The sequence below is a fragment of the Excalfactoria chinensis genome, chromosome 6 (genome assembly GCF_039878825.1).
Source record: "Excalfactoria chinensis isolate bCotChi1 chromosome 6, bCotChi1.hap2, whole genome shotgun sequence".
NCBI lineage: Eukaryota > Metazoa > Chordata > Aves > Galliformes > Phasianidae > Excalfactoria > Excalfactoria chinensis.
This window is the reverse complement of record NC_092830.1, coordinates 2,823,046-2,837,374: the sequence shown is the minus strand read 5'-3', so window position 1 is coordinate 2,837,374 and position 14,329 is coordinate 2,823,046. Positions and strand designations below refer to the sequence as shown.

Genomic DNA, 14,329 nt, shown 5'->3' with positions numbered 1-14,329 from the left:
CTGTTTGATTTAGCATTTTATATCTAAATTACATTCTTATCTGCACCATCACCTGACAGATTGTTTTTCCAGTCACTGACTCTGAGCCTTTGAGACTGCCCTGCCAGCCAATTGCTCATCGCACCACTGTGTCTTTGTCTAGCTGTATGTTGGACATTTTGTCCAGAAGAATACTATAAAAAATAGCACTGAAATGTTCGCTGACGTCCAAAAGTTACATCAATTGGCGCTCGCGTTGCCACACGGCGGCTCTGAGCGCTACGGTTCAGCTCCGCGGACAGCAGCGGAACGGGCCGCGGCGGCGCGGGGCGGCGGCGGAGTGCTGTACGCGGCGCACCCGGAAGTGAAGGCCGGGACGAGGAGCTCCGCTATGGAGAAGCTGCCGCTGCGCGTGTGAGCGGGATGGGACGGGACGGGACGGGGTTGTGCCGTGCTCTGGCGGTCGCTGAGGTTCTGTCTCCTTCAGGCTGGCGTGCGGTGACGTGGAGGGGCGGCTGGAGACTCTCTTCGGGCGGGTCCGGGCCATCCAGAGCAAGAGCGGCCGCTTCGATGTGAGGCTGCGGCGGGGCCGGGGAGCGGGACCGGGAGCCTCTGGGTGGGGCAGAGGGAGTGCCGCGCTCACCCCTCTCCGACTGAGCCCTGCCTGTGGCTGCCCGCGGGGTCAAGGGGCCGCTGCCGGGGCTTTGTTTGCCCTCAGGCTTCCTTGTGCTGCACTGAGGGCTTGGGGAGCACGAACCTGTGGGACGGGAGTGCTGTTCCTCCTTTTGCGGCTGTAACGGTACCACCAAGTGCAGAGACTTTTATTTACCTCGTGGGTGGGGGGAGATGCGCGGTGCCTCGGAGTGAAGCGTTGCACCTCGGAAACGCTCTGCCATGACTTTGGTGCCATGTGACTCTCTCTTGGTGTGGTGTCTGCAGATGCTTTTGTGCGTCGGGGATTTCTTCAGCTCCACTTCTGATGCTGAATGGGCAGAGTATCGTTCGGGGGCTAAGAAAGGTAAGAAAGGAGCTTTCACTCCCCATAGCAAATGCATTGGTGTGCTGGGGGCTGTGCTAGCAGGCAGCCCACTTACCTTTGTCCTTTAAATCTTGCTTGGCTGTGTGAGCTGTCTGCCCAGAGGTGTCCCATTTACTGTGAGGGCTGAGCACAGGGAACCTAAGCAATCTCATATAGTTAGATTGTGGGAACTCAAACTTCAAGCACAAATCTAGTGTCACCCTAGAGACAATGGATTATTTAGGGGCATCATTTAGAGGATGCACCTTAAAGCATCTGGTAATAAGAAAACAACAGGTTCAGGGTCTTTTTCTGAAGGAAATTTTCTTGTTCTTGTTTTCTTGTTATGGCCTTGGCACGCTGAGAACGAGGGGTGTTGGGATGGCTGTACTTCATGTACTTTATACCAGACTGATTGTTTTCTTCTTCAGCTCCAATTCCAACCTTCATGCTTGGTGCTAACAACCAAGAGACTGTACACTATTTTCCACATGACACTGGCTGTGAATTAGCTGAGAACATCACTTACTTAGGTAATGTACTTGTGTGATGCTGCTTACAAGAACATTTTGTGATCTTTGTGCTTTAACTCACCCCTCCTTTTTTTTCCTTGATATTTTGATGACATCTCTTATTATTGCATCAAGACTGGAGTTGAACTTCCTATAGAAAGGCCAATATATCTGCTCTATAAAATAGGAGTGTCCCTTTTTTGTTGTTGTTGTTTTCTAACACACACTGAATTTTGATACCCAAAAGAAAAAGTGGTTGGAAGACTCTTTTGATTGAGAACGTATTCCTGTCTTGTGCCTCCCTCTGTGCAGTGAAGGTTTCCTATATGAATGGTAATTGTGCTATGCTGCAAGGTTGTACTAGAGTATCAAAGACAAAAAGTATAATCATTAAAGGTAATGAAGTGTTAGTTAATTTCTTTCTAGAATCCTGTCTGACAAAAATAGTTAAAAAGGAGCTTGCAATTGGCTTTTTTATCTTCAGTCTTTATACCATGCTTTTGTTATCAATTGACTGTAGGGAAGTGAAGAGAGTGACTGTAGGAGTGAAGAGAGAAAACCAAGGGTTGTATGAACAGCTTGGCCATAAAGCAGGTTTTGAGCCATTGCACTAAAATGTCTTTCCTGGAATTTGGGAACACAGAAAATGAGCTGCCTGTACAAAAGGTTTCAGTCGAAGTAAGGCAGGACTGCTAAATCTGGCTCTCTGCTTACGATACAAATGAGCTTACCTGCAGCTTTTAATTCTCAGGTATGTGTTTGTGCATTCATGCAGGACGTCGAGGTCTTTTCAGTGGTACTTCAGGACTGCAGATTGCATACCTGAGTGGCACCGAGTCTCAGGATGAGCCAACTCCTGCCTACAGCTTTAGCTCAAAGGATGTGACTGAATTAAAATCATCTTTGTTATCGACCCTAAACTTCAAAGGTGTAGATATATTGCTGACTTCCCCCTGGCCCAGAGATGTTGAGAGTTTTGCCAACAGTCCAGTAAGTCTTCTGTTTTCTGGTGGAATGAATTTCCAGATGTATCTAACAAACAGTGGCATCTCTGCTTGCTTTGGCTATTTGCAGAAGGACCCTCCTGATCAGTTGGTTTGTTTGTTTGTTTTTAATTTACTAATTTAAGGGCTTTGTAGGATAATTTCCTAAAAGAGCCTTCTTTCTGTGGACATTATGATGATTTCTATAGAAAAGCTGATGTTCAGTAAGTAAAGGTTTTAGCATGCTATATTCAGACCATGAGACTGTACCTCTTGGAGATACTGTTCATTTGGAATTGTTTTTGTCTCAGCAAAGTCCATGTCCTGCAGACTTGGTCCCACTGGGACGTCCAAAACCCCTGCAATAAACAGGGATATCTTCAGCTAGATCAGGGTGCTCAGGTCCCTGTCCAGCCTCTGCTCCAGGGACAAAGCATCCACCACATCTCTGAGCAACCTGTTTCAGTACTTCACCACTCTTATTGTAAAAAACGTTTTCCTTATATCCAACCTAAATCTCCCCTCTTCTAGGTTGAAATAATTTGTCTTATCACAGCATACCCTGCTAAAGGGTCTGTCCCCTTCTTTCTTACAGCCCCACCCTAGATACTGAAAGGCAACTCTCAGGTCTCCCCAAGCTTTTTCTTCTGCAGGCTGCACAGTCCCAGGTCTCTCAGCCTTTTCTCACAGGAGAGTTGTTCCATCCCTTGGATCATTTTTCTGGCCCTTCACTGGATGCATTCCAACAGGTCCATGTCTCTCCTGCACTGAGGACTCCACATCTGGATGCAGTGCTGCAGGTGAGGTCTCATAACGCAGAGCAGAGGGGCAGGAACACCTCCATCACCCTACTGGCCACACTGATTTGGATGCTGCCCAGGGTACAGTTGGCTTTCTGGGCTGTAAGGGCACACTGCTGGCTTATGTCCAGCTACTATCCATCAGAGCACCCAAGTGCAGGGCTGTGCTTTGTCCTTTCCTCCCCCTGTTTGTATTGATAGTGGGGCTTACCACAACCCAGGTGCAAGACCTTGCATTTTTGAACCTCTTTGTTCAATGGGGCCCACTGCACGAGGTCTCTCTGGATGGCATCCCTTCACTCAAGCATGTTAATCACAACACACAGTTTGGTGTCGCTTTCAAGCTTTCTGAGGGTCTCACCATGAATGTCACTGAAGAAGATATTAAAGAGCATAAAAAGGATCTCAACTGCAAAGGTAAATGCAGTTGCACAATTATGATGCACCAGAAGCCTGGGACTGCAGTTCTCTTCTTACTTTTCTGTAAGTCTTCATGCTTCCAGGATGTTTATGTTGTTTAATCAGAGGTAAAATTCATCCTAATTCTTGAATGCTTTTTCTGCTCTCTCTGACCAATCATTGATCATTCTTCAACTGATTGTGCTTTGCCTTAAATTTAAATGGGTTTCTTCCCTCACTAGCATGTTTGATTTTGAAGATTATAGAAATGTCAGGTTTTTATTCTATTAAATTTTGTAAAGTTTTTTTTTTTTTCCCTATGTATAAATATTGTTTTTTTGTAATATACTCATCTTAGCATTGTTCTGGTATCTTAGCAGATTTAATCTGACCTACACAAGCTCCTTGACCCCAAAGCAGTGTTCTAAAGGAGACTTCCTTAGTGATTTCTTCAAATACTGTTAAATAAAAGCTGCTTTCCTCTGCTTTCACAGCTTACTTTGGTCCAGGCTTAGAAGGTGGTCGAGATGGTCACTCAGATTTTTTTAGCTTTCTTTTCTCTTCAGTTCTTTAATCAGAGGAAACTTGTGTCAAACTTCCTCAGTGCTTACATCCAGGTGCCTCTTGCCAGATGCCCTTGCCAAACACAGAATACTACTTAAAATTTGCATCAGACTTGGATGCTAGTTTCTTCTTTTATATGGCATGTGAAAGGAAAAAGTTACATCCCAGATTCATCAAGAACAGCTTTCTCTTTGGCACTGCAGAAGCCCAGAGGTGTAGAGGTGTTGGTTGTATAGGAGCTCTGCAGTCTTCTGGTCCAACCTCTGCCTTGAGCTGACATTGCTGTGAGAGTGCCACAGGTGTTTCTTCAATATTTCTTGTTTCCTCTAACCCGCCTTTCTGATACTTATGAACTTCAGCTTTACCAGAGTAGGTGTGAGTTATGTCCTTTACATCAAAGTTGAATCCCATTCACTGGGGCATCTCCAGGGGCTTTCTAAAATGGAGAGTGTGTCTGTAATTATTTCTTCAGGTGTCGGTCTGTTCTGAATGGTTTGGTTCTACCTGTGTCTGGATTTTGGGGTTATGTTTACATTGTGTCTAATAAACAGTCATAACTGTTGCTCTGCAGAAGGGGCTTTGCCTATGAACTCAGATGATCTGAAACTTCTCTGCAATGTGTAACGCTTTTTGCTTCCTCTTTGTCTTTTCGCTTCTGAAAAATTACAGGATCCTGTTTCAGAAAGCATTAAAAAATGCACCTTCCTGCTTCCTCCATAAAATAACTTCACTACCACCACAAAAAAAAGAAAAAAAAAAAAGAAAGAAACAACAACCCCAACCCCTCTAGGTTATGTGGTCGGATAGTAAAAAGATGTTCTGTAGTAGTTCAGCATTTTGTTACACTCTTGGTTTCCCACAGCTTGAATTTCTGCAAATGTGCTGTTTGGATTAACATGTGGGTATATTAGTAAATATCATATTCAAATAGGAATCTTGCAGAAATGTGTGTTCCAGGGCCTGAAGATTTCAGTAACAAGTCTCTGAGATTTCCTTGTGTGCTAAGATAGTGAAATCCCATCATTTTAATAACGGCAGATTTGAGGAGTGAACAATAAGGTCTGCTTTTCTGCCACCTGAAGTTTTTTGCACAATAAAAATGGTGTGAGAAGCTAAACTGCATGAATGAGAATGAACTCCCTGGAGAAGTTTGTGGGTTACCTTTTCCTGAGATGCTCTTACCATTAGCTTTCACCAGTTTTGGTGGGACTGAAACCAGCAAGACCTCAGTGAAGTGCTGTTATGCTCTGCCATGCCTGCTGCAAGGGCAGCAGAAAGAAGTACAGAGAGGAAAGCTGCTTTCTTGGGAGTGGATGGAAGCCTGTACAAATGCACTTCTTGTTGAACTCCATAAGGTTGCTGTCAGACCATTTCTCCAGCCACTCTGGCTCCCTCTGGGTGGCTGCACAGCCCTCTGGTGAGTCAGCCACTCACCCCAGTTTTATGTCATCTGTGAGTTTATTGAAGGTGCATCCTACTGCGTCATCCAGATCATTATTGAAGATGATAAAAAGAACTGGACCCAGTGCTGTCTCCTGGGGTGCTCCCCTCATTACTGGCCTCAAATGAAAATTTGCACCAATCTCTGCCCTCTGGGTCCTACTGTTCAGGTAGTTTTCAACCCAGCTCATTGCACGTTCAGCCCATACTTTCCTTTCTGTGCTTCTCAGTCTAATGCCAATGAGGAACAGACAGCCCAAAAGTAGTTTTAAGCCTGCTCTTTGGTAGTGTTTTGTTTTATTTTGATTTCTCAGGGACAGGAGAAAACATTTTGCTTCCTTGGGAAATCTTAGCATTTTCCTATTCACTTGACTCCCACACTGAACCTCTGGCACTCTGGGAACGTGGTTAAAACATGCCTTAATTATTTTGACCTACATTGCTGTTTGCCAAAACTCATTCTGTTCTGCACTTGCTTCCCAAGATCAATAAAGGGAAAATAGGTCAAATTTGTGTTGGTGAAATGACTGGATGTAAACCCTTGTGTATGGAAAATTATGTAAATGCGTAGACTTGGGTTGGAGATAAGAAATCAAACCATATTCACTTCATGCTTCAAGGAATGGCAACAGCCATAGTCATAACCTCTACATTTCCAGCAAGCAGTTCAGAATAAGCCATTTATTTTCAGTGTCGTCTGACAGAGTTCTTAAAATAATTTTTTTATATATATTTTGTAGGGAGAAATAGATACCAAGAAATGTGGTTCCACTTTAATATCTGATCTAGCTGCAAGTCTCAAGCCAAGGTATCACTTCGCTGCGCTAGAGAAGGCCTATTATGAAAGACTTCCTTACAGGTTTGTAAGACATCATGAAATCTCATTTATTTTGAAATAAGAGTTCAATTTTTAAAGAACACAGAAGGAAAATTCAGTGTAATTTTATGAAGACATCTGATTCCTTTAAATCTTTCTTTTTCCAATAATGAGTCGAGATTGTTTCTCAGATGACTCTACTGATCACGGTTCTTGCTGCCTCAAAAACTGCGCTGTCCCTGCCAACACTTACCCTAGGACATCAAAGTGAATCTGAGGCCAAATACCTTGTTCTTAGTTCCAGTTCCATTTCAGTAATGTTCAGCCTAGTTCTAGGGGTACTTCTGAAGGTGTATTGTGGAAAACCTCTCATACAGTGAGGAATTTGGTGTCTTCAATTATAACTTTGTATACAAAATGTGACTGATGACATAATGTAGGTGTTAGAACAACCTTCAAAGAAAATTAAGGCTGTCTTGTGAATGCTGGTGAAGACTGTTACCCTTATCATAGCCAATACACTTTAAAATGGAAGTTGTTTTTAGTCTAGTAAAATGTCCTCTCAGCTGTGTGTTCAGTCTGCTGTGAGATCTCATTTTGGCCTGTGTGGTTGTTGGTTATTAGACCTCACAAATCTTTTTGTTCTCAGGCCTTCTTGTTCTGGGTGGAAGCCTACATGTAACTGATGTGGTGTCTGAGTTCCTTCGTGGAGAACGCGTGGTTTTCCCACTATCCTTTATCTATATGCCAATACAATCAAGTTTTGCTTCCATACAGAAATCACACTGTGCTGCAGGAGACCCCACAACACGTGACCAGGTTTATTGCTCTTGCTGAAGTTGGCAATACAAGCAAGAAAAAGGTATTTATACTCTTGAATCTTCTTTCCTCAAGTACAAATAACATGGCAGTAAGTCCTAATTTTGCTAGTCATAAGACAGTGTGAATCGTGCAAAAGTGCAGGTGTCTGTCTCTGTTGAATAATGTGGCATTTGCCCATCATGTCAGAGGGGTACAGAATGCCAGATGTGTTCTTAAGCACTTCTGTTTCTCTGTACCTGGTCTAATGCTGTCTAGCTGGAAGACAGCTGCAAAGGAAAATGGCCAGAAAGCTGCCATCCTTTCCTCTTCCTCAGCCACTTTAGATAATTTTCTCTTCCCATGGCTTCTTTTAGGAAGGAAACAATTTACACAGGAACCCTTACAAATCACTTTTGGGGTGACATAAGTTGCTTATTTTTTTAACCCTTATGAAAAGTTAGAGTACTGATGCAGAAGGATGTCGATAGTTTACAGCTGACTTACAGTCATTGCAAAAACTTTTTGTATTTGAGCCATCTGTTTTCCTTCCAGTATCTCTATGCATTCAGCATTATTCCCATGAGCCTGATGGACCCTGCAGAGCTAGTAAAACAGCCCCAGGATGTCACTGAAAATCCATACCGAAAGTTGAGGAAGGGGACACAGAAGACCAAAGTGCTTGGGTGTGCAGAGGTACTGCTGCAGTCTGCTTTTAATGGGTGCACTCTTTGACTCGGATGCGGGTACAACAGGTTTTGGTTTTGGTTTTCTAAGCAGGAAGAAACAGCATGTCAGTTTTTCTTTGATTTGAAAAAGCACCAAGGGAAGAAACGTTCCTCAGATGGGAAGGATAGAGGGAGCACCCAAACCAAACAAGCCAAAAAACCCTGTAAGTGTGTGGATGCTTCTTTTCCCCAGGAGCTTTACTGGAGGTATTGGTCCATATCACTCATTTTATCTCAGGATGCTGAGCTGTCATCTCATCTTGAAAATGTGCTAGATGGTGAGAGAGTACAGTGGAATGAACAGCCATTTGTTTCCTAGAAACCTGACAATAAGTAGTTAAATAAAAGTATAGTTTAAAAATTAGATCTGAGGGGGTTGAGCTGATGCTGTTTACCTTGTGAAGCTGACTGGGCTCTAAACTTGACAACTGGCAGTTCTACAGACTAGCTTGTTCTGTAGGACATAGGGTGTCCTTGTGTACTTAGTGTGATTTCCTTTTCTTGACAAGAAATTCCAGAAGACTTTAGGAGCCTCGTTACACTGTTTTGCTCTGATACAAGCTCCAGACTTGGACCTTTGGTTTCCTGTGGTTCTTGGCAGAGCCTTATCTCATACTGCATTTGTAAAGCTGCTTGTCTGTTCCTGTACAAAGCCTGCAGCTGTGTTTTGATGTTTGACTCTAATAAAAGGCCTAGCTTATTGATGCCATCATTTTATATTAAGGGTCAGATCAGGTATTGCAGTCTGGGTGTTAAATCAAATGTTTTCAGTGTAAGAAATAGGGCAGAACTAGCATGTGTGTTTGACAGCATCTATCCTTGCCTATTCCTCTGTGGTAGTTTCACCTCATTCTGATTTGTTGTTGTTTTTGTTTTTTAAATTCACTGGTGCTTTTTTTTGCTAGTGAGCTGTAAGCACTATGTTCCTGGAAATAATGTTCTTTCAGTAAATCAGAGCAGTCAGTGATGATGTCAGAGTCAGCAAGCTGGTGACTGCCACCTGCTCCTCTCTTACTGGAACTTCCCATGGGTCATAAGTTCTCCAGCCAGATCCTGCTTCCCAGATCCATGCCCTTTGGCACTGCATCAGCTGGGAGGGGGAACTGGAAAATGCAGCTCTTTCAGGTTTTGTTCTAACCAAGAACTCAGGTCATTATTCTAACCAACAATCTTTATGCTAACACCTGTTTCTCGTTCCAATCCCATAAAGCACAGCCCACAGGACCCTGCTGGTTCTGTCTTGCTAGCCCAGAAGTGGAGAAGCACTTGGTTGTTAGCATTGGCACACACGTGAGTACCAATAGTACATTCTTTCCTACATACCAGCAAAATCTTGTTAAGATGTGGCAGTATTTATTTTAAGAAGGGTAAAAAAATAAACAAAACGCGGCTTCACACAGGGAAGGTCGTGCTTAACCAATCTTGTGGCCTTCTATGATAGAGTGACGGCATCGGTTGACAAACGGAAGGCTACTGATGTCATTTACCTGGACCTGAGCAAGGCCTTTGACATGGCACCCCACCACATCCTCATCTCCAAATTGGAGGGAAGTGGATTTGATGGGTGGACCTCTTGATGGATAAGCAATTGGTTGAAAGGCCGCAGACAGAGGGTGGTGGTTAATGGCTCTATGTCCAGGTGGAGGCCGGTAACAAGCAGTGTCCCCCAGGGGTCTGTCTTGGGACCGTTGTTCTTTAACATCTTTATCAATGACATCAATGATGGAATCAAGTGCACACTCAGCAAGTTTGCTGATGACACCAAGCTGAGTGGTGCAGTTGATACGGTGGAAGGAAGGGATGTCATTCAGAGGGACCTTGACAGACTTGAAAGGTGGGCTTGGGTGAACCTAATGAGGTACAACACAGCAAAGTGCAAGGTTTTGCACTTCGGCCGGAAGAACCCCAGGCATCTGTACAGTCTGGGAGGAGTGGTCCTTGAGAGCAGCTCGGCAGAGAAGGACCTGGGGGTCCTGATGGACGATAAACTTAACATGAGCCAGCAGTGTGCTCTTGCAGCTCGGAAGGCAAATGGTATCCTGGGCTCCATCAGGAGAGGGGTGGCCAGCAGGGACAGGGAAGTGATTCCCCCTCTTTATTCTGCTCTTGTGAGGCCCCATCTGGAGTACTGTGTCCAGGTGCGGAGCCCTCAGTACAAGAAAGACATGGAGCTGTTGGAAAGGGTCCAGAGGAGAGCGACGAAGATGATCAGGGGGCTGGAGCACCTCCCCTATGAAGACAGGAGCTGGGCTTGTTCAGCCTGGAGAAGAGAAGGCTGTGGGGTGACCTCATTGCAGCCTTTCAGTACCTGAAGGGAACCTATATCCAGGAGGGGAGTAAACTCTTCGAAAGGGCTGATAATACCAGGACAAGGGGAAATGGATTTAAGTTGAAAGAGGGAAGATTTAGGTTGGATGTTATAGGGAAGTTCTTTATTAGGGGAGTGGTGAAGTCCTGGAACAGGCTGCCCAGGGAGGTTGTGGATGCTCCATCCTTGGAGGTGTTCAAGGCCAGGTTGGATGGGGCCCTGGGCAACCTGATCTAGTAAATGTGGAAGATTGGTGGCCCTGCCAGGCAGGGAGATTGGAACTTCATGATCCTTGAGGTCCCTTCCAACCCAGATCATTCTGTGATTCTGTAAAACACAAACAACCTTCATATGGAGCTTACTCCATTTTCTTTTCAGTTTCTTTGCATTCACCCCTACAAAGGACAAAAGTAGACAGTTACAAGTCTTTTGAAAAATAAAACATGGCCCTGTTTTGCTTGAGCAGATGAATTACAGAGCCAAAATGTTTGGTGTGGCAGCCTTCGTGATTTGATTATGTTACAGTCTGCCAGAACTCATCGTAAAAGCGAAACTGTGATGGAAATTGGATGTACTGGCTGGATTTCACACCATAAGCACCTGGGAGGGCTGGTTTGTTTTTTTCACATGCTGATTAAACAGAAGATAAGACAGCTTCTACATCAAGATCTCAAAGTACTTCTTGGAGGTTAATTAAATCATTAGTGCCTTTGCTTTGCTTCTAGTTCTTGCTCCTGTATGGCATAATCCACCTGAAGGTGCTACAGTGGCAACTTTATCTGGTTTTGGTTGGAAAGCAGATATACATTTTCACAGGGATTTTCTTGTCAATGTAAGTTCTGGCTGCAATGGCAAAGCTCACTCAGGTGCCTTCCTGCAGGCCAGACATTCTCTGGCACTTGAAAGAAAAGTTGTTAAAAGTTGTTTTTAACTTTTTTCACTTTCTTTCCCTTTCTCATTCCTCTAGTAATTAATGAATTAGTGAATAGTTCCTAATAAGTGACACAGAGTAGAAAACTGTACTGTTCCTGACGCAGAATTGCTAGGCTAGGGGATACTCAAGAGTGCAGCCAGAGAGCACAAAGTAAATTTCCACAGTATGATAAGTGCTGCTGATAGTGAGTAACTATGTGTATTGTTTCACTCCAGTGCTACCTTGCCCTGGCCAAGGGTGGCTTATTACCCGATCATGTCTTGATTTTACCTATTGGGCACTATCAGTCGGTGGTTGACTTGTCTTCAGAGGTGATGGAAGAAGTGACCAAGTACAAATCTGCCCTGAAGGAGTTTTTCAGAAGCAAGGGAAAGAGATATGTCTTATTTGAAAGGAACTATAAGAGTCAGCATCTGCAGTTACAGGTATGGTTTTAGTGTATCTTAAGAGGATGCAACTGTGCACTTCTCCATGACTGAACTGAAAGGGAAAGCTCACTTTCAGCTTTTTCAGAGTATGGGCAGTATTCTGCCCACAGACAGGCAGAACAAAACCAAAACCCGCATGTGTGATGGTTCTGCCACAGTCCTTAAATTCTTCATATTATAGCAGCACAGCAACAAATTTGTTGAGTGGGCAAGGAAAAATTCTGATTTAAAAACCCCAGGGATTCCAGACAAGGTTTTATAACTGGTTTCTTACTCTGATCTGCTCCCATGGGCATACAAGCTGCAGTGCTCACCATGCAACTGGAGTAGGCTCAAAACGTAATATGTGCAGGGTTCTGGTCATTGTCTATGAATACCAGCCCTTCAGTTTGATGGTATTTTTTTCCTGCTGTATCAGTCAGTTAGGGATTTATTGTGGTGGTTTCTTTGTTTGGCAGATCTGTTATTGTATCAGACCAGCCTGAAACTACCACAGAGATCAGAAAGGAGGGAGGCTTTGCTGGGAACTTTTTCAGGCTCTTAGTTTTCAGCATTTTATTCAACTCCTATAGAAGATTTCTCATAAGTTTAAATCTGTAGAGGTGGGTGCTCACCCGCCCTGTTTGATGATATTGCGCAGAACTGAGGAGCGTACCACCTCCAGTGATGGAATGATTGCTTTCTGTGAGTCAGTGGTTTCCTTCATCTTTACTTCTTTGGAAACATTTATCTCTCTCTCTTGAGGTGATTCCTGTCCCATTGGACTATTCTTCTGAAGACATTAAGGAGTGCTTCATTACACAGGCACAAGAGCAACAGATTGAACTGTTAGAAATCCCAGAGCACTCGGATATCACACAGGTATGAGATACTTTCACCTTCCTTCACCTCTGCCCTGTCATGGCTGCTGTTTCCCTCTGAGGTCACTTTGTGGGGTAAGGTTAAGCTGTTTGGAAGCAGACTTGATTTGGAGCCCATGTGCCAGTTGAGTTCAGCTCCTCATGAAGTTCCTGACAATGTCATAAGATGTGTTGCTTATCTGAATAGCAAGTCCTTTGCCTGCAGCATTTGTTGACTGTCCTCAGAGGGCCTCAAGTACATATCTTTGCATTTGATGGAAGTCTGTGCTGCTAGTTTTGCTCAGCACTTCTGTCACAATGCAGATTGCTAAGATGTCCCCTGGTTTCCTCTGCCTGGCTTTTCCTAGTTAGTGAAACTCAAAATAAAACTAAGGTTTTTGCCTCATCTTTGTGCCTGACTTGAATGGTAGGGATATAAGAAATAACCCTGGTCACATTACTCTAGCCATGTGTAAGTCCTGCTAAACTCACTCCTACTGAACATCAACCCCCTTCCAGCATCACTATGCATCAGGTAGTTTTAATTTCCCCTAGATACAAGTTCTCTAAGCTGAGAAGAGCAGTTATTATTTTACTCTTTTTCCTCTATAATATACCATATTAGCCCAGGCAGTTCTGATCCAGGCTGTTATTTACTGTCTTGGTAGTGCAATCTGCAGAGTTAAACCAGAAGAAATATTAAAGCATGTAGTGGCTGCTGCCTTGCATTGCAAAGGCACACACCATTCCAGCAGAAAGCAATCCATCATTTCCTCATTCACTGGGGATTATGAGATCTATCACTGATGCGGTTTGGAATCTGTGCTGCAGTCTGTGTTGGCTTGTTTTGCTGTTTCCTATCTAAAGAACTGCAGCTGGAACCTCTCTCATTCTGAGTAGCGTCCAGGTGAGTAGGAGAGAGATAAGCCTCTTTCAGTGTTTCATTAGTGGAAAAAGTCTGATGTGAATACAGCAGGCATTGCACAGTCATAGAGTAAAACCCTCTTCTGTGGCTTCCTGGTGTAGGTAGGATGTGTGTGCATGGCACCCTGCAACTTTCAGGCTCTGGGAAAACATCTGGGGGAAACCTGGCTCCCTTTGGCACCATCGGGCCTCAGCGTCCCTTCTTCCTACACAGGTGGTGCATCCAGGCACGCCGTACTTCTATGTGGAGCTGGACACAGGTGAGAAGCTCTTCCACCGTATCCGGGGCAGCTTCCCGCTGCAGTTTGGCAGGTGAGCGCGTTATTTTCTGTGCCCTTCCATTTCCCATTGTCATCCCTTCTTCCTCCCCCTTTTCCTTCCTTTTCCCCATTGTCCTCGGCGCAGAGCGCTGATGCCATTTGTCCGGCAGGGCGGTGCTGGCCAGCGGTGCTCTGCTGGCGCTCCCTCAGCGCTCCGACTGGCGCAGCTGCACGGCGTCCCGGCCCGAGGAAGAGGCGCAGGCCAGCGCCTTCCGTCGCGACTTCCAGCCCTTCGACTTCGCCTAGCAGGACTGACGTCGGGGCGGCGGGCGGGAAGCGCGCTGACGCGGCAATAAAGGCGGAGCTAGGGGCACGGATCTGCGTGCAGCGCCATGGAGCGGGGCGCGGAGCGCGGGCCCCCTCCGGCCCCCAGCGGCGTGGCGCTGCGGGGACAGCCGGCGGGCGGCTGCGGGCCGTGGGAGATGCGCGACCGCCTGGGCACCGGCGGCTTCGGTAACGTCTGCCTCTACCAGCACCAGGTGGGGCGGCGGCGGCGGCGGCGGTAGGGGGCGGGGGCGGCGATGGGGGAGCGGGCCCG

At 45.3% G+C, this 14,329-nt stretch overlaps 2 protein-coding genes and 1 non-coding gene across 6 annotated transcripts in view; all 3 read left to right on the top strand.

Moving 5' to 3' along the window:
- Positions 1-243: 243 nt before the first annotated feature.
- CWF19L1 (CWF19 like cell cycle control factor 1) lies at positions 244-14,128 on the top strand. 4 transcript variants are annotated; one of them, XM_072340950.1, is made up of 14 exons: positions 244-393; positions 467-551; positions 919-997; positions 1,429-1,530; positions 2,285-2,499; positions 6,436-6,554; positions 7,290-7,374; positions 7,866-8,006; positions 8,088-8,202; positions 9,249-9,328; positions 11,496-11,705; positions 12,453-12,569; positions 13,686-13,783; positions 13,902-14,128. In XM_072340950.1, the coding sequence occupies exons 1-14, from the start codon at positions 371-373 to the stop codon at positions 14,035-14,037; spliced, it is 1,605 nt and encodes a 534-aa protein (XP_072197051.1). In that variant the 5' UTR covers positions 244-370; the 3' UTR covers positions 14,038-14,128. The 4 variants fall into 4 exon arrangements, with proteins under 4 accessions (XP_072197051.1, XP_072197048.1, XP_072197050.1 ...); XM_072340947.1 differs by having other exon boundaries at positions 265-393; positions 8,091-8,202; XM_072340949.1 differs by lacking the exon at positions 1,429-1,530 and having other exon boundaries at positions 265-393; positions 8,091-8,202.
- LOC140254510 (small nucleolar RNA SNORA12) lies at positions 12,140-12,282 on the top strand. The gene has a single exon (XR_011904245.1). It is a non-coding gene; the product is annotated as a small nucleolar RNA SNORA12 (small nucleolar RNA).
- Positions 14,064-14,329, top strand: part of CHUK (component of inhibitor of nuclear factor kappa B kinase complex) — a 28,320-nt gene continuing 28,054 nt past the window's right edge. Inside the window, exon 1 of the mRNA XM_072340945.1 lies at positions 14,064-14,270. Within this exon, the coding sequence (XP_072197046.1) occupies positions 14,124-14,270 (147 nt within the window). The 5' untranslated portion in view covers positions 14,064-14,123. The remainder of the gene's footprint in view (positions 14,271-14,329) is intronic.